Source organism: Acanthaster planci, linkage group LG21 (assembly GCF_054643075.1).
Source record: "Acanthaster planci isolate LZ-2023a linkage group LG21, COTS_SCS, whole genome shotgun sequence".
NCBI lineage: Eukaryota > Metazoa > Echinodermata > Asteroidea > Valvatida > Acanthasteridae > Acanthaster > Acanthaster planci.
Window position 1 is genome coordinate 7072729 of NC_141797.1, and position 24759 is coordinate 7097487.

General features: G+C 44.5%; 3 protein-coding genes across 9 annotated transcripts; 2 read left to right on the forward strand and 1 right to left on the reverse strand.

Moving 5' to 3' along the window:
• Positions 1-1762: 1762 nt before the first annotated feature.
• Positions 1763-12132, forward strand: LOC110982416 (carbohydrate sulfotransferase 14-like). 4 transcript variants are annotated; one of them, XM_022240789.2, is made up of 4 exons: positions 1763-1940; positions 8365-8526; positions 8967-9100; positions 10623-12132. In XM_022240789.2, the coding sequence occupies exons 1-4, from the start codon at positions 1904-1906 to the stop codon at positions 11634-11636; spliced, it is 1347 nt and encodes a 448-aa protein (XP_022096481.2). In that variant the 5' UTR covers positions 1763-1903; the 3' UTR covers positions 11637-12132. The 4 variants fall into 4 exon arrangements, with proteins under 4 accessions (XP_022096481.2, XP_022096483.2, XP_022096482.2 ...); XM_022240791.2 differs by lacking the exon at positions 1763-1940 and adding an exon at positions 5804-5942; XM_022240790.2 differs by lacking the exon at positions 1763-1940 and adding an exon at positions 8022-8209.
• Positions 1970-20368, reverse strand: LOC110982415 (carbohydrate sulfotransferase 14-like). 4 transcript variants are annotated; one of them, XR_015423696.1, is made up of 5 exons: positions 20279-20368; positions 19556-19781; positions 18963-19016; positions 11415-11523; positions 5916-5930 (listed from the first exon to the last, which is right to left on the reverse strand). XR_015423696.1 is itself a non-coding variant. In XM_022240787.2 (4 exons), the coding sequence occupies exons 1-4, from the start codon at positions 6474-6476 to the stop codon at positions 2580-2582; spliced, it is 1377 nt and encodes a 458-aa protein (XP_022096479.2). In that variant the 5' UTR covers positions 6477-7473; the 3' UTR covers positions 1970-2579. The 4 variants fall into 4 exon arrangements, 3 of the variants coding, with proteins under 3 accessions (XP_022096479.2, XP_086987619.1, XP_086987618.1); XM_022240787.2 differs by lacking the exons at positions 11415-11523; positions 18963-19016; positions 19556-19781; positions 20279-20368 and adding exons at positions 1970-3620; positions 4759-4886; positions 6453-7473 and having other exon boundaries at positions 5747-5930; XM_087131493.1 differs by lacking the exons at positions 11415-11523; positions 18963-19016; positions 19556-19781; positions 20279-20368 and adding exons at positions 1970-3620; positions 4759-4886; positions 6249-7473 and having other exon boundaries at positions 5747-5930.
• On the forward strand, positions 16584-24616 carry LOC110982364 (NLR family CARD domain-containing protein 4-like). Its single transcript, XM_022240718.2, has 4 exons — positions 16584-16672; positions 16842-17949; positions 18121-18231; positions 18466-24616. Exons 2-4 carry the CDS (start codon positions 16998-17000, stop codon positions 21723-21725), a joined length of 4323 nt encoding a protein of 1440 aa, XP_022096410.2. The 5' UTR covers positions 16584-16672; positions 16842-16997; the 3' UTR covers positions 21726-24616.
• Positions 24617-24759: the final 143 nt, after the last annotated feature.

Here is a 24759-nt window from a genome sequence, read left to right on the forward strand (position 1 = left end):
GCGGAAGTTTGGCCTAGTACTATACGAAAGATATATAAGTATCGTATCAAGTGGATATATTTTGAATATTAAAACCCACCGCAAAGGTCCAATGTCCAACTCATTATCGGCCTCTTGAGCTTAGTTGTTCGCTAATAGGAAACGTCAGTCTACATAGAGGTATAGGTCATAGTGGTATTGGACGAACTCTTGTATTGCGAATAGGTGAATGCTATCAGTACAGCGGCAGCCCATATCCAGGCCATGCAGTGATACACACAATTCAATTTGTTGTTTTTAGAGAGACTTTCCATAGAAATTTGAAGTGGAGTTGTGAGGGACTATCCGTGTTTCTGTTTTTGTGACTACACAGTCGATCAGGAATTCCCAGGATCAATGCGGGACCAAAATTAAGGAAAAGCGGAATGGGTTTTATTTAGATCAAGTGAAAAAAAGATTTTCTGGAGGAAAACACCTCCATCATATGGTTCTGGGCTAATTTCGAGCCAACTACATGAAGGCTATAGCCTGTCTCCAAAATTCTCCGAGGATGTTGGAAGTTGACAATTAGTTCTCCCACCTTCGCCTCGGGATCTAATTTTTCAATTAGCCTTTTGCAAATCACAAAATATGGAGGGCCCGACGTTTTGATCCTAGCAGAATCTTTCTCAAAGGCAAAATAACAAGTTAAACGTCAAATTTGAATAAAATCTGGCATACTCAGTTATCCGATTGAGCGTACATTAATAGCAATTTCAATTCCCCAGACTAGAGACATATGTACGTCATGATTCCGGGCAAGGCTTTTCCATAACGACCTATACCCAGCAAGAAATGAGACCGAGGGGTACATGTCCAATCCCTATACACATTCCAGACTATTGTTACTCAACACCCCCCCCCCAGATGTCTGAAAGGAATTCCCCAGATTCCTGCGAGACAATGACCAACACAAAGCAGGGGGTTCTCTCCGTCTCATACCTAGCTTGCTGCATGTGTAACGACCACCATCTCCACATGGTCCCTTGTGCCTCTTTTTATCCATTGAAAAAACTCTCTCAGTATAAGGCGTCTGTTGTAATTCAGCAAAAGCTTACCCCGGATCACGAGGTAGACCTGTGCCTTTCGCATTTAGATTTCAAATGGTTATATTCACGTGAATTTAAAGAATTCAGTGTACCGGATTTTTTTTTCAAATTTAACTCGCAGAGGCTTACTTCCGATACAAAGGGGATTCAATCGATTGCTTTTTGTTTGATTCTCTTTCGTACGGGTGCAAACCACTAATTCAAGCGAGAGTTTCTGGCCAGCTCATTAGCATTAAAAGTGCCCCCACATACATCTTTTGAAAAAGGAGATTGTTTGGCCCCAAAATGGTAAGATTGTGTAAATCCTTGCCAGGATCAACTCCCTGGGTCTTTGAGCTTTCATATGAAAGCAAAATAGCTAAAAACTACAGTTGAAAAACGGTCCTCAGTGCCCGAGAAAGTTGAGGGTTGCCACTTGAAATGGCTGCAATCAGACTTCGGAAAATCACTTTTGGGGGGGGGTTGTTTTGTGGGAATAATTGAAAATGTAATTGGTTAATCCACAAAAAATTGAAAAAAAAATTGAAAGATTAGTGACCAGACAAGAATTTCATTGGTGTTTCAGAAATCTCAGGGATGTTGGCGTGCGTGTTATTGGGCCTTGAACAGTGCTGATTTTACAATGTTTTCAATGGGGCTTGAATCAGTGGACTGTACCCTTAGGCTTGTAGTTAATCTAATCCACCATGGTCGAATAGGACTTGTAGAGCCCAACGTGAATGGCAGCGATAATAAATACGTGATATGAGTTCCACCAATCAAATGACAAGGACCTAATACCTGCGTTACATAAATCAGGCTGTTGCCCGAGTGAGCTGTGCAATAGACCACTAATAATGAACCGGGGATTCAGCTCAATATGCATAACGAATAGTAAGTAATTTTGTTTTATCCTTCAGACGTAATTTCGATACTTAAGAAATGTTGTTTATTCATACTGCATATTTTTACACGACATGTATGTTAATTTCTAGCATAAAGAAATTAACTAAATGAAACATGAAGCCTTATTAATAAAATAAGTACCTTATTATGTATGAATGATTTCCCTCTAAGAGGCTTTAAATAGTTTGTAGCAGGAATGATAAAACTCATTTGCAAGTGCAGTTGTTATATAACGTACATGAATGTTGCTAGAATACTTCAGTCGCGCTGATATTATGTGGCAGTACACTGCAGTTATTACTCTTGTGTGTGTGGGTTGGTGGAAGAATTGTGAACAAGCGTTTACTCGGTGTGTGGGTTTCGTGGGACTTTTTCACTCTCGAGATGGCCGCCATGTGAAGATCTGCTCAATAACCCTGGGACTAAACCACCCTGAAAGGAAGGAATTCTGCTACTTACGAGGTACATTCTTTGCCAACACATTGACTGGTAAGGGCACACGCATTAAGGAAGTAATCCCGAGCCCAACTCTTCATCGAGATCACTACAGATATAGAAAATTATATCGATCGTATTTCAAACCAGCTTTTAAAAACAAGCCTTAAAAATGTTAAGAATTGGGAAAAACTAAGCTATTCTTTCCATGTATGACTGTAGGTCGGAGAAGTCGCTAGGTATTGGGTAATCAAAGGCTAAAAAGTCTTCTTGATAGACTTTGCAAATTTCCTTGATAAGTTTTGGTGGCACTTGTGAGAAGTATTCCACCAGTCGAGTGGTGTTGGCGCTGCCGCTGTAGGGCTTTGGATAACCGTACTCTACCCGACCTCCGACACCAAGCTTGTCGATCAAGTAGGCCGTGTCGCTCGGAAGAGTCTCCAGTTTACCGATGAAGTCGTAGCGCACCTGACAAGGCTGGGACAGCTGGAAGATGGGCGAGAAATGCTCGTCGCCAATCAGGCCAGATTTCTCTTCCAGGAGGTACCTTAAGAACTCCGTAAAGGTCAGGTCCGGCACGGCAGGTTTCGGGGCTTTCCTGCCCCGGAGATGCAGTATAATCTTGTTGGCCGTCTTGATGTTCCAGTTGGTGGGCAGTTTGACGTACTTGTCTCGGAATCCGGACAACAGGCGCAACAACGGGTTGCGGACAAACAGGACCTTCGTGTTGCGCTGCAGTTGGTGCGTTATGTCGCTTGAGGGCCGCTTGCGCAATGGTTTGAGTGCTTCCCAATTTCTTTGGAAACCCTTGCTGCTGATCCTGAACAAATCTGTCATGAACCGCCTCCAGTTGGACGAACCAACCTTGCGGATAATCGTCACGGTCAAGTTGTAATCGTCGTTGATGTAGGTGTTCCCTAGCAACCACTTAAACGTCGCTGGGTCCAGTAGCGGCCTCGTGTGCAGGTTCAATGCCGCGATGTGCAGGACGTCTCGGCAGACTTGTTCCAGGTGCCTCTGGCGCTCCGCTTGGACAGCCTCGGTCTCACTCCTCGAGTAAGCAAGTGGTTTGTCGGCACTGGTGTTCACCTTCAGGTAATCCCATTGGTCCTGGTATCGCGGCTGGCTTTGTTGTCGTGAGATTGCACGAGGCTTTGAGTGAGTCTGCTCCCCAGGTCTCAGCGCCAGATGATGGCGTCTCATCAAGGACCTAACTTGCGATCTACTGCCATCCTGGTGTTAGGAAAGACGTATATAAAATGATTAATATATTTAATTACATGTATCTAAGAAACCACAATCATTCACAGCTGACCTCACAAAAAGTTCGCAGCATATTTTTGAACTCGTCCTCTGAAATAATAAACACTTCCACAGTCGTTCGCAGAGGCTGCGACTCTGAAATAATGAAATGGGCCGCAAAAGGAGACGGAGCTGCCAAAATTACATACAAAAGACTCAACCTCGTCTAGAGCGAGTGTACAAATCGCGGCAGTTGGAAATTGGGTCCAAAACATTCTTGACGGTTTATGCATTTGCGATGGTCGCTCAAACGGAATGGCACTGAATTAAACGAAGAATATCATTTTCAAGTGGCTTTTATTGATGAAGAACTTCATGTCAAAGAAATCAATGGTTGGAACTATATCCAGCAGGGTCAGACGATAGTAACCTACGCTGAAAATTGCCGGGGTAAAAATTTAACCCAAGGAAGGGCGAAAATTTGGGGATTACAGTTCATTTTCCACCCACAAAATGGGGGAAATTAACCACTTTATGGTTAACATAAACCAGAAGTTAATTCCAACAATCCAAATTGGGTTGAAACAACTCATTTCGGGAAGTAGCAGTTTCCACCCTCCCTCGGGTTAAAATTTAACCTAGGCAATCTGTCACTTTAACGCACTGGGTCGATATAGAGGGCTGCCATCTTGCAGGCCAGTTTGTTTGTTCCACAGGGTACCGGTGTGCATGCGCAAAGGAGGTTTCCCGATGGAAAAACAAGACTACCCTGCAAGATGGCTACCACGCAAAACCTCTATTGCGTCCTGCAGTGTTTATGGAAAACTGGCAGACGCACAAGTGACGATGCTGAGGTAATGATCGTTGCGATTGCTTTCATTAGGTCACGGTGTCACGAAGTGTTTGAACAATGGGCCCCGCGCTGGATGAAGAGAGGGCGTGATTTTCCTAGCAACGAAGGCTCCTTCCGTGGGAAAACTTCGATTAGCTGGTTCCCGAACGATATGAGATGCATGTGTTGCTAGCGCGTCGCCCTATGGTCGCTACCAACAAAACGAACACTCCCGACCAGCAAGACTTTTCCCAACCGAAGAGGAGGTGCTTCTGCTCATTGCGGATAGAAACCTACCTTATGTTTCTTCGTGATGATTTTGCGATGATTTGTGATGCCAGCATCGGAATGGGACTGGAACGGTGTCGTCAGTTCATGTCGCTTCTCTTCAATGACAGCATTTTCATCCACATCATGGAGACCAACTGTAAATATTCGCACATGTGACCTGATCCACAACATTAAGTCTTCAGGACAATTATAGCTATCATTAGTTTGAATTAGGAAGTTGGAAATGGACTCCCATGATTTGATATTTCAATCGTGTCGGCACCCTGATGATTATAGATATTATGTGGTGTGAACATGCTTCAAAGAATTCCTTTTGATTTTATTGTAAATTATTCTGGGTTTTTGACTTAAAAGTTGCTCTGGCGACCTCTGACTTATATTTGTGAGGTCTGGTCATTTTGAAAATTCGGTCATTTACGTTTGCATCCACTGAATGAATTTAACTGAAAAACAGACGACTTCATGATATCGCCATGCCCATGTCCCTTCGGGGTCATAATACTTCCATTCACTACTATGGCAGTTTAACCTTGTTCTCGGGTCACATTAGGCTTTCGAAATAAACGGAAAAACTTCTTAAAAGCTGTCAAGGCGTGGCATGGTATCTAGTGTAGCTTTTTCTTGGTCGGCCCTATACGGGCCTCGAGCTGGACTAAGAGAGGGCGCTATTTTCCTAGCAACGGAGGCTCCGTTTGTCAAAACTGAACTTCGCTGGTTCACAAACGACTCGGAAATGCACGCGTCACAGTCGCAATGCTACCAACAAATGGACTACTCCCAACCAACACGGCTCTTTTCAACCGACGAGGGGGGGGGTTCCTGCTCGAGGCGGATACCTACAAAAATAAATTTGGGTGATAGAGTCGAAGGGAAATGTAGGCCAGTGCTCCTACAAGGGAACCGGACAGGGGCAACATCTTCAGCCGCACCAATACAGGATGTAATGGATAGGCCTAGATTCTGCGCCTGACATTATTATGTTGCGATTTCTTACCGTTTCCATCATACCAATTCTTCGGCCGGCCGGGTGGCAGTAGGCCTAGAGCGATGTAGCTCGTTGAAATAACTGTTCCGACCGTAAGGAGTACCACGCAGCATTTCAAGCTCCTCAACTTGAAAGCACCGTTCAGCTGTGTTGCCCCCCGTCGATGGACGACTAAGTGAACCGTCGCTTCAACCTTTGGCGAAAGGTATGAAAACCAAAACGAGAAGATGAAAGAAAAAGAAAAGGGTAGGAATGCAGAAAGATAAGAAAAACAAGTCATGAATGGAATTTGGAATAATGGGTTTAAAAAGGAGTTCGATTTAGACATTTTAAGGTTATGATTAATCACTGGTAACCTTAACTCTGTTCGTGACATCAGTGTTGGACGAATCAAAGTACCGTGGGAAACCAATTACCATGGGAAACCAATGAGAAGAAGGTGCATCCGAATTTTCGAAAAGAGCTGTTTGACAAAGTTGCTAAACACAATGCGTACACAATGCGTACGTACCCTTATCAGAAGACTCCGAAAGAGATTGTTGATGATTGGAGCTTGCTTGAGCAAAAAATACCTCGCACAAGGGGGGGGGGTGTCGACAAAGGTCAAGGCGGCACACTTTCTATACAAATCCATTGCAAGCAGCGATCACTCAAATCATACATTCAAACAGATATACAGGATTCGTTATTTCAAATTAATCAGAGTTTTACATACCGAGTGTGGCGACCCTCCTTCCATGTAGACGATGGTCTGGTATCAAGTCTTCTCTTGTTTTGGAGATAGATCATTTGTTTTTGTTTTTCAGGCTCAGGTTGTTCAGGCTCCTCAAGATCTTGTTTGAATTCAAGCAACCTGTTCTATAGCCCGCACTGATCCACTTTAAACCTACAACGTCATTTGGCAACCTGTTTGGCGATAGGAGTGGATCCTCTGCCCACAGCAACAGAAGTACACATCGCATGCACGTAAATCCTACAAGAAACTCCGTATCGATCATTAGCTTGCACAAAGCATTGTGTCTGTTCAGACTGTACGAAGGGACACAATGCAATCAATAATGACGTCCGTCCCCATGTTGCTTAGGCTCTTACCTTTTTATCCTATAGGAGTCAATCTGACTGCAAGCGACAGAAACACCAAAACAAAGTAACATAAACTAAAAGAAATCAAAAACGCACATAAAAACAAAAAAACATTGACATGGGCATCTCTCAGCTAGCCACACGTACCTACATGGTTTGTTACTAGAAACGGCAGTCTTATTAGGCGATTCATACTCGGCGCAAAAGCGAAAATTAACGCGAATTTGTGAGTTCAAATAAAGTTATTCGCGGTGCAAATTCGCAAAAGTTGAACATTATTTCAACTCGGGCGAAATTTCGCCGCAAATCTTCAGTGACGTCAAATTCGCTTCGCATTCACGTTCGCCTGTGGTATGAACTGGCTTTTAGGAATGTAAAGGCTTTTCCATACATTGAAGAAATATACAAAAATGAGGGAAAAAATCAATGCAGGTACACTTTAAAGGGTGTTCCAATAACCAATACACGTTAAAACACCGACTCTCGGGACGCACGCAAGTTTCACTCACTTTCAATCAGCCATCAGCGGTCATACTTCGCACATGCGCACGCGCTTAATGGTGCACACGAGCACAAGTACTGACCGGTTGTGCTTTTGCCACACCTTCGTGGACTGCATGGAGGTTGAGACTCAGCCTGAATGGGGAACTCGCTTAGGGGTGCAGTGTCCCAATTCAAGGAAAATTCTCCGCCGGGCCGAGGCGCAGAAAAAGTACCCCCAGAGATTGTTTCGAAAAGAGGGGTCTGTTTGGGCCAGGAAATGGTGGAATTGTGTCAGTATGGCCCAGGATCATCTCTGTAGATTCAGGGGCACCCATCTGGGGGCAAAGCAGACAAAAATGGGATTGAAAATTAGTCAGAAGAGCCCCAGGAAGGTGAGGGATGTCATTTGAAAAATGGCCGCTGGGAGGGCTTGGCAACATTCACTTTTTGGGGGGTGAGTTTGTTTTGGGCGGATAATTAAAAAATTCATTGGTTAACCTACTAAAAATTGAAAATCAAATGAAATCTGAAGGACCAAACAGCACATTGATTTTTGTTTGAGAGGCCTCAGGGACTTCAGTTGCCTGCCATGGGGCTTCAAACTTGGTTGATTTTACACTATTTTCAATGGAGCTTGAATTAGTTCAGTGCACCCTTAGGGACTTGTCATGCATATGATCGGCGAAAGAGACCGACTGATAATGCGAACACAATGATGGCGTCGCCACTATGCATGTTGTCCACTCGTACGTTCCGCAACAGCGCTTTATCATAAGGACAACCACAGAGTGTCGTCCTTGGTGACTTTAAGACTTGCAGTGTCCAGGCGTTGATTACTAAAGTAGACAAATCAGACTGGAAAGGTAACATTCCCCACGTAATGCCGACATCTCAGAATCTTCTAGGGTATTGTATGTCTTCCATATTAACATGTAACTATTCAGATCAGGTCTCCAGTCTAGGACAGGTGTTTACAGTCAAGGGATTGACGAATCATCCCTGTAAACGCACGGTATCGTGGAAAATAATAACGTAATTGCTGTCGTTTTCTTGATGTATAGGCAGAAGCGACTGTGGCCAGCTGGGCATGGATTGGCGTCCGTCCAATCAACTGGGCAAGCTCAGTGAGTTGAAACTCATCTCAGCACTCTTGGTCGTATTTTCCGTGACCTCAACCGCGTACTTGGTGGTATATGGGGCTTACGGCCATCGGCAGACGATAGGTATGGATCAAAGTGCCCAGACATTTTCGCTTTGAAGTTCTGACGCACAATTCTCGTTTTCCTTCACGGGGTTCTTTCGGCGCAATCGCCAACGGTGAGAGAGAAATCCAAATCATGACAAAATACTTGCACACTGCTTAAAAGGCCAAAATGCCGCGAAAAGTACAATACTCGTTGAGACGGGGACAGTATAGAAGACTTTCCACGGTAGGCAAAGTGGAAGTGGTATTTGGGACAGGGGAATTTGCAACTTGGTAAAAAAAAATTAGCAATGCCGAAAAGGAAGTTCAAGACTAAAGTGTTAACTTGAGGAACATTCAAAAGATGTCATTATGAATCATTTATTGCTACCTCACTTATTTCTTCCCTAAGTTGCCTTTGTGTCGGTATTTGTGATTGACCGTGGAAAAGGTCGTGTTTTTCTTCATGTTCAACCTAAGGTCAGAAGGATGTCAGGAGGCTGCAAATCGTCCAGGAATTCGTGAGGTCGACTGACAGCACTTCCAGACACAATCTGAAAGACATCGAGAAAGTTGGTATGCCAAATATCTCGACCTCGCCGAATTTGAACAAGGTACTTCGGGAACTAATAAGGCTTGTGATTGATGTGATTGAGCCAGTACTGTACCACGGACATATAAATGCACAGACCACCAGGTCCTGGTCAAATCTACAGGGACTTTTCGTGATGTGAGCGGCGCCCGACTAAAATCAAAACCATGGGTAAATCCACCCCTCGGTGTAGGGAATTTACGTACAGTTGAAGAATTCCAGCCATAAAATTTTACGAAACCATTTTTTCGATTGTAAACAAATCCTCTATTTACTTAATCTGGCCCATAGGGATTCAAAACAATGCGGTTGCAAAATTTGAAAAAAAAAAGAGACAGTACCGAAGAGCCAAAAAGGTGAACGTGTTTGGAAGCATATTATATATAACGGTTTGCCCGTACCCAACGTATATTAATAAGCACTGTATGCTCAGTGCTTGTCCGAGAGCTTGCGAAAAAAACCTCACAAGCTTACTCGGGTGGGACTCGAACCCACGACCTCCTGCTTACTAGTGCAGATGTCTTAACAAAAGTGTTTGGAAGCACATGTAAACAAATACAGGCAATGTGAGTGCGTTGCACGTAATGCGCACTGGACGCGCTGCCATCCACCGTTTCGACCATTGTTTTTCCATACTTTTCAAAATCACAGTCATACGCGCAAGACCAGCGGTCTTTGCGTTTACATGTCTGTGACCTGTACATAGAGTAGCGCCAACTTCAGACTTTGGAACCAAAATGGCTTCTCATTATGCGCACAGTATAGCATGCATCTAGTGTGTGTTAATTATCCATGTGCACTGACGCGTGGTCCACCATTTTGGTTCAAACAGTTGAGACACCCATGTCGCAACTCTCTCCATAAACAGCTCTGGATTGAGGTGTCTAGTTTGCTCCCGAAGGATAATGCATATTATGTACATGTACTGTGTGGGCCAACATGTAATGCACAACCCACGACCGTTCGCAGGACTGTATCCAGCGCGAAAACTGTTGCTATGAAAATATAGAACACTATCAGAATTAATTGGCTGTAAATGACAGACCAGTCTATGATATATGTGTATATGGCTACAGCCGTTGCCCGTGAGGGTCAAGTGTAACACGAAGCCGCAGCCAAGCGATTCGGACACGGCCTGTTATTTATGTAGTAGCAGTTTTGCACATTCCGGATGCGCTTGGCCTAGCCTCTTGACGTCTTGTTTATTAAAGACAAGGTGCCAGCTTGAAGGCTTGTATTGTATCTTTGGATTAGGTACTTAATTATGCCCCTGAAGGCCGAGAAGTTGTTCAAAAAACTGATAACCTCACTTTAACTTTCAAGACCTAGTTCTGAATACGGGCGATTCACAATAGTGCGCCTCCAAGAGTTTGCAACGCGTTGGTCAATCACAGTGCGTGAAATTTGTCGACCTTTTGCGCGTTTGGAAAGGGTTGACAGATTTCACGCGTCGTGATTGGCCAACGCGTTGCAAACTCTTGGAGGTGCACTATTGTGAATTGCCCGTATTTGACACAGTTGACTCCTGATTTTAATTTTGTTAGAGCTACTTTCAGTCACCGATGAGAGCACGGCTCCTTGGAGGGACATTCCCATCTGCACCTCAGACCAGACCGGCTTCCTGCACATCGAAGACTCGCAGTCGGCACGGCGATATCGTTCCCTGGAAATGCCTAGACGCAAATTCCGTCCAGAAACCACGCTTGCTGTCGAGAGAAGAAGCGGAGGCCGTCCAGCGGCGGCGCCGGAACCACCTCCGCAAAGTTTGCAACGAATTCTACCATCTCTCGCCCCTCGACCTCAATTCCTCGTCGCCTCTTGGCCCTAACCTCGTGGCAGCCCTGGGGAGGACGTACGTAAATGACGACTACAATCTGACGGTGACCATCGTTCGTAAGGCCGGCTCGACAAACTGGAAAAAGTTCATGACAGACCTGCACGCGATAAGCAGTAAGTCCACACGGCTGGCGCTCGAACCTCTTCACAAGCGCTCTCAGGAGGATATCAAGCACGCCCTCAAGCACTACACCAAGGTTCTGTTCGTCCGCAACCCACTGGTGCGCCTGCTGTCGGCGTTCCGGGACAAGTTCGTCAAACTGCCCACCCGGGTCTACGTCCGGATGGCCGACCGCATCATCCGGAGGATACGGCGGGAGAGGCCGCCGAATCCGGAGCAGCCGGACCTGACCTTCACCGAGTTTCTTACCTACATCGCCGCTGTGAAAGGCCGGAACGGCGACCCGCACTGGATCCCGGTCTTTCGGGCTTGCAAGCCCTGCCAGGTGCGCCATGACTTCGTCGGTAAACTAGAAACCCTGCAGAGCGACACGGCCTACCTGATCGATAAACTGGGGGTCGGGGGCCGAGTGCAATACGATTATCCCAAGCCGTTCACCGGTAGCTCCAACGTCACGCGGTTGATGGACTACTTCTCAGGAGTTCCGCCTGAAATTATTGAAAAGATTTGTAACCTGTACTGGGATGACTTCGTAGTGTTTGATTACCCAATGCCCGATGATTTCTCGAATTTGAAATCATACATGGAAACAAGCACGTAGGTCACAAATCCCGGGGGGGTTGGCCCTGGATGGAACTTGTTAAATACATTCACACCTCACTTCCTGTGCTTTTAGGGAACTGTCCTACAAACCTTACAAACCAACCATTGGCTGAACTTAGACTTTTATACAATGTACATGTACCTTAAGCTTCCTCAATCCCCATAACACCCTACGGAGTTTTAAACATAATGGCCAGTAGTGTGGTCATCAACCCCGAAGGAGCCCGCCCGGTTATTCTGGATCATCTCACATGTTCATTAACTCCTGTGGGGACATACATTCCACATTTCACCTATTTTCTAGGGACCAGAAACATTTATGGGGACAAAGAAAATGTCCCCACAACTCGGTCCAAATTTGCGTAACAAAAGAAATTGTCCCCTTAACGCGGTGAATGACTACCTGTGGCCAGATGTGGGTTGTTTGCCGCCATGTGTCTTCGGCATCCTGACCACGTTGTAGTTTAATGTCTTCACTGAGCAGCGAATTTTAACATAATTATGGGAAATTTGCGTTTTATAAATAAATTGTTATTGTTGTTATGAAAATGAAATGTTAAAACAGTGTTTGAACAAAATTGATCGTTGTTTTGTGCATGGATTTAAAGTGTAGCTGCAAATGAATTTTTCTTCGACACAATATTTCTGCATCTTTGTTCTTTTCTTCAATGCATTAAAACTCTTACGCACTCCTATTTGGTTAAATTCGTTGAAAGTGCACACTTTTAAACAATCAAAATTATCCATGTTTTGCCGGACAACTGAGGGCGCTGTTGCTGTGAAGTCATCTAAGGAAGACATGGTTCAGTGCCTAACTGAAAACATTTCTAAGAGAAAAAGTGACGGTTTCTTATTTGTATGCACATAAACAACAGTGAATGGGCACAGAAGAGAAAACTTAGCCCAGGAAAATCTACAAAAAAGGAGGACTTTTGTGTACAAACTAAAGTAAGAATGATGCTTCTTCCTGAGATGACATCACAGTGTTGCTCATGAATATGGACATTAACATTACAAAAAGATCCTCTGAAATACTTCTTGAAATAGTGAAACCAAAGTTGAAAATAAGGTTTACTGACCCCAAAAGGTGCATTTTACAAGTTTTTAATGAAAGAAAAACATGATTTTAGCTAACCTTTGAGGGGTTTAATTGAAAAGGCACCACGCGTAATCGGTGAGTTCATTCACCTCACGTGTTGGCTTGAAGAAATCGTCGCACGATTACAAAACGGAAACACATTTTAAATACAACAAAAGCTTTAACTGTCCAAGTACATATGGGAACATGTAAAGATTTTCGTGTATTTCTTGTACTGCTATTTTATACACCCCTCGGTAAAGTGTGGAACAGGCACACGGCCCGTCGCGCGACTTCGTGACGCACCAACCCCCCCGTGTTAGTGAAGTCATTTGCTGGACGCATGATCTAAACCCAGGACACCCTTACCCTTCCAACACATGATCGATTAATGCAAACCTGTCTTACCCGGTTTGTATACCCAGCAAGAAATGAGACCGAGGGGTACCCCTCCCCAACATGTCCAATCCCTATACACATTCCAGACTATTGTTACTTAACACATCCCCCCCAAGATGTCTGAAAGGAATTCCCCAGATTCCTGCGAGACAATGACCAACACAAAGCAGGGGGGGTTCTCTCCGTCTCATACCTTGCTGCATATGAGCAAACAAAAGAACGAATGCACAAATGGATGGGGGATGGAGAAGCTGAGAATCACCCATCCATAAAATGTCTCAGAATCAGCCCAAGTCCACCGTTGATGATTTGTCGGATTGCTTCTGGTGCGTGCTCCCCCTCCGAAAAAATCCTAGCAACGCCCGAATGTTTTGAGATTTGGAATATGCGACGGTGTATGGACAGCTCACACCCTAGCACATGCCCAGTCATTATATGTCTCAGGCTGCATGACGTCATGTCAGTTCGTTCTATTTTTATCCTTCACGAGGTCAAATGTGCCGAAGAGGAAGTGCATTGTGATGACGGGATTTTTTGGCAGTTGTCTTTGGTCTTGAATTTCCTGTACATACGTATTTGAAATTGAAGGAGTGTTTTGCTATCTCCCAAACATTGGAAACTTCCTGTTATTGTGAAAGCAGTCGCATTTTTAAGGGAGAGTGTATCTAAAAAAAAAGCTTAGAAACATCCAAAGATTGGTTGTAATGAGTAATAAGATGAGTAATAAGATGAGTAATAAGATGAGTAATAAGAAAGGGATTTCTCATCCTCATGATTCTTGCATATTATGGACAAAAGACCAGCTTTCCAATGAAATGTTGATTTTGTTTGAGATGTTATATAGACAAACGAAGGAACGCCACACGTTCCTGCGGATTGTTGGCTTGTTTATTTCCAGTTCAGGCGCAACATATGAATTTCCCAAAGTAGTAAAAAATGGCCGTTTTCACCAAAAAGGCTAAATTTATGTCTCCTCGTCTGACTGAGCACGCACTGAAACACATGTTGCTTCCTGTTCAATTAACTGCTGCACATTTTTTTAAACAGAGTAATACATTGTTGTCCGACGACTGATTGATGTTCTGCCTCCTTTTTATCACTCATTGACCACTGTAAAAGTAAATCCGTGCCGTGAGAGAATAACAGATTGCGCACTTTTACTTAGCAACGATGGTCCGGACCAGAAACTTTGGTCAAAAGCTTCAATCCTGGCCAAGAAATCTCGTTGGGCCCCCACTTGCTGGCCCCTTTTCGATTACGGTGGGTCTCAATGCGCGATCTGCGCTCCAGATGACAACATTGACCGAGGGAGTGGAGGATCTGGAAAAGTTATGGGCTATTGACGTGTGTCCCAACAATTTTGTCCAGGATCATCTGAGTTTATACGTGCGTGTTATGCGTATGCAGCGAGGTACTGCTAACTTTACATACTTGGATACTGTCGATAGGAAAACAGAATTTAAGGACTCTAGATCTCAACCTTGTTAACTTAATTAAAGTGGCAACAAGCTGAAGTTTAAGGGACATTGAGCTAACAATGCATAAAATGTTTGTGAATTATCTGCGCTGCGCAAAGACAACACCGTAGGCCTAATGATTGCATTTCTTCACCGAATAGAGCGCGCATCATGCCCTCACAAATGCGGCTTGTGCGCGGTATACATGATACAATAACAACAGTGAGCCACAACACATTATTAAAAAATCTCTCTATGGACCTCTCCATTCCTTTGTCGTGGGCCGTTTGATGGATCATCGTTACATCGTTCGAGCCGATGACGAAATTAGGAAAAGCACACAGGATTGTTACGTGTTTTTCAAATTCGGGAACGCAGAAATTTTGGACAGTTATGGGCCCAAATGCCACAGTGCATCGTACAGGCCTACAATGAACTTTCACGAAACATTTGTGATTGTACACATACAATACAACGTTGATACTTATCTGCCTGTCTCTTTTACTTGTACAATGTGTTCAAAGTATATCTTTTATTTAACTGCCGGCTGCCATTTTATGTTTTCCAAGAACAACACCGGAAACAAGCACACGCAAAACCACACATACAGCTAGTGTACATATGCACGAACACAATTCGTCAGACAATCCTGGCCAAATCTCGTTGCCCCCTTCCCCGTGTTGGGTCTCAATGCGCGATCTGCGCTCCAGCTTGAGATGACAACATTGACCGGGGGGAGTGGGGGGGGCTGGAAAGGGTATGGCTATTGACACGTGTCCCAACACACAATTTCGCCCAGGATTGCTGGTCTTTGCTTATCCTAAAACTCTGCAAGGATACACCAACAAGTGACCGCTGTAGCTGGCTCTGGGTGCCATTCTTGGACACGGCCTTTAACCTAGTTGTAACGCACAGCGTGAGTTCACCAAGTGGTTGAAAGCCCGAGGTTGCAGGCCGGTAAATAGGTCCAAAATTGCCTGCGTGAAGCGAATCCCGATTTAAATTTGTAGGCTGTCGAATTCTCAAATTCTCTGCTATTAGAGCATTTCGTGGCACTTGGACTGGATGGTTTGTAAAGAAGGAGTATGGAATCTATACCAGCAGGACTGCCAGCTTGTATTTCTGAAAGTATCGGACCAATTAACAGGGCCCTAAATCGCTCTATTTTGCAACTGAGTGTAGGCATCGATTTTCAAAATTGTGATGGGCCTCATGACTGTTTTGAGGGGTGATTTTCTCTGCAGAGATATACATGTATTTTCAAAAGCCATCGGTTAAGGTACAAAAAACGGAGAGGAAAATGAAAGATGAGGAAGTCAGCTTTCATTTGATATGTGTCTTGAATACCTGAGAAACGTGTATTTTTCCTGATTTCTGAAGTAGGGATATTAATCACTGTTTTCTATGGCAGCTTATTCAATGGTCTGCAACCCTCAAATTTGAATTGGAGACTCTGAGACGCTTGCTGGCGGCAGACAAACCGGTCCTTTGACAGTTCTGGGCATGCGCGGTTGTTCTGAGCACTCGCACAAGCGTGGAAAAGGACCACCTGCCGCAACCTAGCATCTCAAAGCCTCACATTTCAGCTGGAATGACTGATAAATACTGTAGCCTATTCACATAATCTAAGGTTGATACGAGGCGTTTCTTTAGGTGCGTCACGACAAGATGAAACGAGCCCTTTTGCTGATGAGGGAGTGCTTCAAGTTAGGATAAATAGTTGTGTAATTGATTTGAATAGAGAAATCAAGATATTTGTGCTGATCTGTTTAAGTTGGAATCAGTAGAGAATAGTATATGAAGCTATGCAACCAGATTTTTAAGAGCGATCGTACAGTAATGCGATCTTCGGTGTTGTGAAGACTGTTTTGCAGTGGTGGTGGGATAAAACAAGTGAGGCAACAGCCGTCGTGTACGCAAACCAAACTCGTCGGCAGAAAAAAAAATCAGTCACCACTCACGACACGTGAACGGAAGCGTTCCTATTGGCGCTTCCGTGCAAGAAGGTCACCCTCTGACTGCCACCATCCCCAGTGCACAATGCTGTCATCGTGTAAACTGAGCTAAAAGTGGAAAATATGACCTGCCCAGTCAGCAAAGGTTTGTACATGTACTTTTTTGCTGCAGAAATTAAAGCTTTTAAATCAGCCATATAAAGTTGAATTAAGGAGGTTGCAGTTCTTTAGATTCCCATGAGTCTCCCATCTCGTCCTCGGGAAAGTATATTTCGACTGTTTCTATTTTATTTACTGTTTCATTTTATTTACAGATATGACTGTCAACATTGAAGAGGAAAGAGTCTTATGTAAGAAATTGGAGCAACTTGAGACCAAACATTAGCAAAATAGAGATTGAATATGACGAAACCTCCCAGACAGTGAAGCAGGAAGCTAAAGATGCCATACGTTCTGACTCTCAAGGAGGTATGACGTCATCAAGGGACCAGCAGAGGATGGGACAGGACCAGCGTGCTTGTCCGGAAAAGCTTCAACCTGAGCAAAAGGCCGAGGTCAAAGGACATGCGCTTGAAAGGGGGTTTGCAACATCATCTGGACGAAAGGAACTGAGACAGGAATGTGATCTAGGGGAAGCTCAGCAGAAAGGTACACGGTTCAGCGAGTGTAACCTGCAGCAACAGAGTGTAACGCCGGCCGAGGAGGAGAACCTGCGACAAAGGAAGGTCTTTGACCAAGACAGATTTCAACAAAACCAACGGCAAGTGTCTGCAGCCAGAGAACATAGCATTGAAAAAAGATTTGTGGCATCCCCTGAACAAAAGAGGTCAGAACAGGGTTATGATTTAGGCAGGCCTGAGCAACAAGATGTGTGCGAAGGGAATGACAATTCCGAACAAAGTGTGAAATTAGCTGAGCAAGGGAGAATGGGACAGAGTAAGGTTGGTTATCTCGAAAATTGGAAAGCGAAGGGCTGTAAAGATGAAAGCACACAAAAAGGGATGGTTGCACCATCTGTGGGCCAGAGAAAATGTCATCAGAGTGCTGAATATCTGGACAGACCCAAACCGGAGAAACAGAAAGTGGAGATCAGAGAGCACAGTTCTCGACGAGGGATGAAAATGACACCCGCTGATCAACGCAGGTACAGCGGAGGGTGGGCCGATGACAATCAAGACAAACGTCATCTGGATGAAGGACTTGCAAACGTTGGAAACCAGATCCATCGGCAGGGGATGATGATGACATCTTGTGACCAAAAAGGACTCAGACAGACACCCTCAGATATGCTAGCCCCTGATATGCAACCGGTTGTCAGAGACCTCATTGTCGGTGGCAACAACAATCCTTGCTTCCTCGCTCCGCTGTACTCTCCCACGTTGAATTTCGTCCAGAATGTAACAATGGCTGCTCAGCCAAAAGGTACTGGTTTTTGTTGGACTTGAAGAGGGGATATTTTTCTTGAACCCAGGCGTTTTGGGTTGGGAAAAAATATTTTAGTCGAGTGCCAAATGCTGCGCAAACGCTGATTCACTGAACAGAATTGCATTGTCGATGAAGGAAATTCTTACACTTCTATTTTTTGCCAAACAGGAACAGCAGGAGAACCAGAGAGAAGTAACCAGTCTTCACCACACATCGAATCGGGACCTTCCAGGTCGCCTGGCAACGTCAAAGATGCGAATCCAGGCTCAGGAACCACTTGTAAGTGTAAAGAAACATAAATGTCGTTACAAATGACCTCCCTACTAAAAAGCACAAAACCAAAATTCCTTGGCGGTAGGGTTTCTCCTCTTTTGTTACTGCGTGTGTGTCCTTGTCCAGGATATTCTATCAATTAAAAAATATTTATGTTGAACTTCAGGTGAATATCGAAGTAACCCCAGTCCAAATATCGCCGGGATCTTATTCGGTTATTTGTTTATTTTATTCCAATAGGTGAATCGCGACAGACACAAATTGATCTGATGCAAGAAACCGCTGATTTCTGCCAGCATGAATTGGAAACACTCTATACCACCACAGGCTGTTACGTGCAAATGCTCCCATGGGTCGATGACGATACGCGGCATATCATGGAGATTTATACTACATTATGGTTAGAAAAATACGGCAATAAAGCAGGGGACAAGGCGTCGTACAGGGACATATTCTTGATTACAACAAAGGGAGGCAAGCTGATCAAACGGGCTATTCTGTGCGGCTCAGCGGGGCTGGGAAAGTCCACCCTCATTGCCAAAATCGCTTTCGACTGGGCGACGGGTTGTTGGACATCGACACTCAGCAGTGTACTTCAGGGATTTAAGCTCGTTTTTGCCCTGAAATTGCATGCTGTGGAGCAGGCCACAGATCTGATTGATGCCATTTTTGATCAGCTGCTTGATGAAGACACGCATGTTGATAGAAAGGCCTTGGCATCGTTCATTGACACCTACCCTGAAAAGGTCCTAGTCCTTCTCGACGGTTTTGATGAGCTGATGACCACCAACCTTGAAAAGAGCAGATTTGGTTCAGTTCTCAAGTTACTCAGTCGTAAAAGGGGCAGAGAGCTTTTTGTTATCATAACCACCCGTCCGTCTCACTTGGGGAAATTGGCAAGCAGATCACTCCTGCAAAAGCCTTTCACTCATGTGAGCGTTTTGGGGTTTGATGTGTCGGATATCAAAACCTACGTGGATAAATTTTTCAGCGAAGATGTCTGTAAGGCCCAAGGCCTTTTTGAGAGAATATCGTCCTCTGGCGTCCTATCTGATCTGGCTAAAAGTCCCATGTTGCTACTGTTGATGTGTTTGTTGTGGAGGGCGGATGCCTGCTTGCCAGAAACAACTTCGCGTTTGTACAGAGCGTCTCTGGCGTATATTTTCAATAGAAAGTCGGATGTGTCAGAAGAAGACATGCAACAAGTTCTGATTCCTCTAGGAGAGATTGCCCTGGGTGGTTTGGTCTCGCCAACGCAAAGACTAGCATTTCAGGAAAGAGAGTTTGAGAAAAGCGTACTTGACAAGGCCTTCAAAGCTGGAATACTTACCAGTCAACGAGTCCTGAGGGGGCTTCATTGTCATAATAGCGTACAGTTTATCCACAAGACATTCCAAGAATTCACTGCTGCCACATACTTCCAAAGCCTGTCAGAGGACGAGGCCGGGAAATTGCAGCGTGTGCTTGATCAGATTGAAGCTCCTCATGAACTGGAGTATCTGTTACGGTTTTCCTGCGGTGACGACAAGACTTGCACCCACGCTGTTTTGCAGATGCTGCGTGACAGAATAGACGCGTTGAAAGAAAGAAATGAGCAGTCGAGCGGGTTACAAACACTTGGCTTTGCCTGTTACTTTGAGAGCCAATCCAACATGCCTCCACCAGAGGACTTCGTTGGTTCGATTCTACAGGGTAGAGTTTGCGTGGAGAATTACAACATCGAACAACTGAATTGGTTCGTTTACTTTCTGGGTCATGTTATGGATGAAAGAAAGATCCATTTTACCAACATACGAGAACTGTCGATCTCATCGTCACAACTCTGTCAGTTCAGTGAGGACTTAGCATCTCAGTTATGCAAAATGGCGAGTCTGTCTGTTCTGGAGTTGCCAAATTGCTCTTTAACCTGCAGAGATATGATCCATATCGCGCCATCATTCCGGCAAACAGTCCACTTAACCAAGCTAGATCTTTCCTCAAACAGCTTGAGCTGCTTTGACGAAGAGGGGAATGTTTCAGGGGCGCTGTGGTTTCCTGAATTACAATATCTTACGGTTCTTCAAAGTCTCTCGTTGGATGAATGCCTGTTGAAAATCCAAGATGTCAAATGCCTGGCCGACTCAATTGGTAGCATGGAGAGTCTGGTGCACTGCTCAGTTCGGTCATCACTGTGGCCAGATGTTGGGCATCGAAGTGAGGTTTTCCTAGTTGAGCCACACAAAGCTGGTATAGCCATGTCGCTATGTGATTTCTCATTAAGCGGCTTGGATCTGGCAGAAGTACTGAGGCCACTGATTAAAAGAAGCGATTTGGCCGAGTTGCACATCCGAGACAACACAGGACTCGGCGGCTCTGGTGCGACGTGGTGCCAGGAACTGGCACATCTTAGATATCTTCACAGAATGACTGTGTATGACAATGACCTGAACATGCAGGATGTCAGGTGTCTGGCTGGCTCAGTTGGCTGCATGAAGAATCTGGTTGCATTCTCGGTTGACTTAGATGAGGGAGAAATTCGTGTGGAGGGTGCCAGCAGCGGCATAGAACTGGTGTTTAGACGTTGTTCTGTGGCCGGCAGTGATGTCGCAGATATCCTGCAGTCAATGGCTAACAGGACAGACTTTGTTTCGCTACTTCTCTGTGAAATTGACGGACTGAGTGGTTCCGTGGATACCTGGTCACCTCAGTTAAAGCGACAGACGCAACTAAAGCAGCTGGCATTTTTTCAATGCGCACTGCGTAGCACAGATGTGGAACGCCTTGGTGCATCACTAGCTGAAATGGATGCCCTTGAGCATCTGGAGGTGCAGCAATTTGAGCCATTCCTCAGCGGTACTGCACCGTCTTGGGCTCATCACATCAGGTCCATGAAACACCTTCAGAAGTTGAGTTTGGATTGCTTGCTGCTTAGCGATGACGTGCCACCCATTGTGACGTCAGTGGGTCGTGTGGCAAGTCTCGGTGAACTAGACCTGTCCGGGAACAAAGCGTTGGGTTGCGGCCGTGGCGCATCGTGGGCGAAGTCCTTAAGGGGAATGCATCTGGTCCACACGCTGCGCCTCTGTCAGTGCTCGCTGCAGGCTGACGATGCGCAACACATCGCCTCGGCGCTGAGCGGAATGTCGAATCTCGCCGAATTGGATCTGTCTCGAAATTGCGCACTGGGTTGTGGTTGTGGTGCATCGTGGGCTCCGTTTCTGAGCAAGATGAGCCACCTCCAGGCCCTACGCTTAAGCAATTGCTCGCTGCAAGCGGAAGATGTGAAGCAGGTCGTTGTGGCTTTGACCGAGATGCACAACCTCGTCGAGTTGGATATTTCATTCAACAGTGGCTTGGGGAATGGAAGGAGTTCTTTGTGGGCCCCTAATATGTCCGAAATGAAATACATTCATAAACTGGTATTGAAGGGATGCAGTTTAACTACTGAAGACAGAAAGCAAATTTCTGAGTCACGCAATAACATGCCTGCCTTAGTGGAATTGAATGTGGAGGTATGCTAAATGACAAAAGGAGATCAATAGTTAATGCAGTTGTGGTAGCAAGATGCACTTGAACCTAAAGTAATTAATTACAATGAGCCGGTTCGATATTCCAACAGCGCACGCCCAAACTGAAGTGCGTTCGACGCTATCGGTTTGTGAGTGTGACGTCACTTCAGTTAAAACCACGCCCACTGCACACGGAGAACTGATGGCTCTTTTTCAATCCTTGACTTCGTCTCCGCCTTAGGCTTCATATGTTCTTTTACTGCCTGCTGTTTGCTTAGTAGCAAGTCCGATAGTGCCACAGGAACAGCAAATAACATGCAACAGAGCAAAATGTAACTGTACTTCAGTTTACTCCGAACGCTTTAGGCCTGTAATAGGGGGTTAATTAAGTAAACGAAGCTTGAGGCTGAAACAAAACCGAGTATTGAAAAACGGCCATGGATGGAACTGGAAGTTTATGCGCAACTTTGTTCATCCAATGAGAGCTTGTAATGGGTTGTGCTTGCGCGTCTGTGACGACGTGTCTTACGAACCAGATTCTGGTACATCAGCACGCGCGCGCGATAGTTTGGTCTATCAGCGGACCTATACATTAACACGAACGCATGTTTTGATTCCGAAAGACCTTGTTATGAAATACCGAACTGGCTCACTGTCAATACCCTACCCATGCCACCATTTCCTTTCTGTAGCTAATCTATCATATAGCACTTATACTGTACCTACTGTATTCACAGGGGAACGTGAAATGAAGTACATGCACGTGTACTGATTCATCAGAAGAGAATGGTACTGAAAGAATAGCACAGGTTGTCTAAACAATTGTAATTAATTACAAGTGAAACTTCTGACCGCAACAGTACTGGATCGATGACACATTGTTTCCGTCGTTTCTTCTTATAGCAGCTCAGTCAGCTGGGAACGTATTGAGACCAAAGAAATATGGCATAAGGAACATGGTGTTAAATGACTGGGGGTGTTTGAAACAAAATGAAGTAAAAGTGACTTGGTCTTAAACTGACATTCTTACGTTGAAGACCTGCTCGGAAGATGAACGCTGTTTTGCCCGTTCTCCTCAGCCGGTCCCAAGGGAATGTTTACGACCGGCCAAGCACATTCTTTTAAGAAAATGACACACACACAAATAGGCCTCTACATTTAATCGCCTGATCAGCTACTTCAACCATTGTATGAAACTTCTACGCTAACTTGCTCACTAAAGGCCGGCTTTTAATTGGCGCAGCGCAAAGGCTAGCATGAACGTGAATTAGTGACGGCTGATAAAATATTGACCCCGCCTCAGCATTCGCTTAAAGCGTGAGCCGACCCTTATAGTTATCGTTTTTCTTCCTCGTGAAGCAGGGTACTAAAAGTAAGATGTTCCTTCGTATTAATTTCAACGACTTTTTGCAAAATGGTTGGCTTGTTTTGTGTATTGTAGTTTTAAGTAACTTTTTTCTAAAGACACTATGCCTTCTTGTGTTGAAGTTTGCAAATAAGTTATTTTCGAATATTTCTGCGTGCATGACGCATTTGCATTGAAATGGTTCCTGATTTATTCACGTTTTTAACACAATACGGGCGATTCACAATAGTGTCACCAAGAGTTTGCAACACGCTGGCCAATCATAACGCGCGAAATTTGTCGACCATTTCCAAACACGCATTGGGTCGACAAATTTCGTGCATTGTGATTGGCCAACGCGTTGCAAACGTGGAGGCGCACTATTGTGAAACGGCCGTAATGAATATGTTAATCTGTTTAGGCCTGTTATCAAATGCTTTTTCTCAGTTTACATAGACTGCCACCAGGTAACTCATTTATTTTCAGTTGTACATGCTTTGTTCAAAAGAAGAGATTTCAGACAAATTTTTTGGTGATGTGCGAAGAATTTCCTTTTGATTCAACAAAAATCAATGATTGTTTAATAAGGAGCTCTATATTCAAACATGCACGATCAATTTATGCTTCAAGTGAGACAAAATACCAGGTTCTGTTCTTCCTTTGATATATACAAACATAAAAGAGATAATTGTGAATTCTTTTAAAGTATTTCTCCCCAGAAGATAATAGTAAATACAAATTTCACAATTGCAAGAGTGTTGTGCTTAGTTCCCAATACAGCTTTTATAATTAATGCAACCTGTGATCTTTGTCACTGAAATTGTAACTATTACAATAGTGCGCTTCCAAGAGTTTGCAACGCACTGGCTAATCATAATGCGTTGAATCTGTCGACCCAATGCGCGTTTGGAAAGGGTCGACAGATTTCGCGCATTGTGATTGGCCAACACGTTGTTAACTCTTGGAGGCGCACTGTTGTAAATCACCCGTATTCGATACCTTTTGGCATTATTCGCCGTTTAGTCAGGTACTTCTGTGAAACTAAGCATGCCAATATTGTAAATCTGATGCGAATGCTGGGTGAGTTTTATATGATAAATGGGAAATTCATGGCATTCTTACGTTGAAACAATGTGAGTTGCAGATCTGAAGGCTGTGTTTGAGAACCAACGTTACAAAGCTGGAGATCAGAAAAGTTGATGAACTGTTATGGAAACAAATTATATCAGCTCATCAAGCAATACCCTGGTCTATTCCGGTAGATTGAAGGCAATGTGGCTTCTCTTACTGTAACTCTTAACTTGATGCCTCTTTTCCTACCTCCATGGTAATTCCAATGGACTTGAACCGATTCGACCGTATCCAATGATGCCATTCAAGCTTGATATGTATTACCCGATGCGGTATCGCAGATTTCACGACTGATACGTTCCATCAAGGCCACCGTACAGGTTCTCTGGAGCGTTTTTTTATGTCTGCTGGCGAGAGTAATTTGCGCATGTTCAGGCGAATGTTTCGCTGTAAACAGCATGCTGACAGTATAAAGGCAAAATACAAATAGATCAAATGGGTCATGGTTTACTGAGATTTTGTTCAGCGTGTATGCAGTAATGGGAACGACCTGTGACCGACGACCTATTCATTGAACAAAATGTACACTCAGTAATTGTGCAGAGTAAGTGGGCACTTGCCTGATTAAAC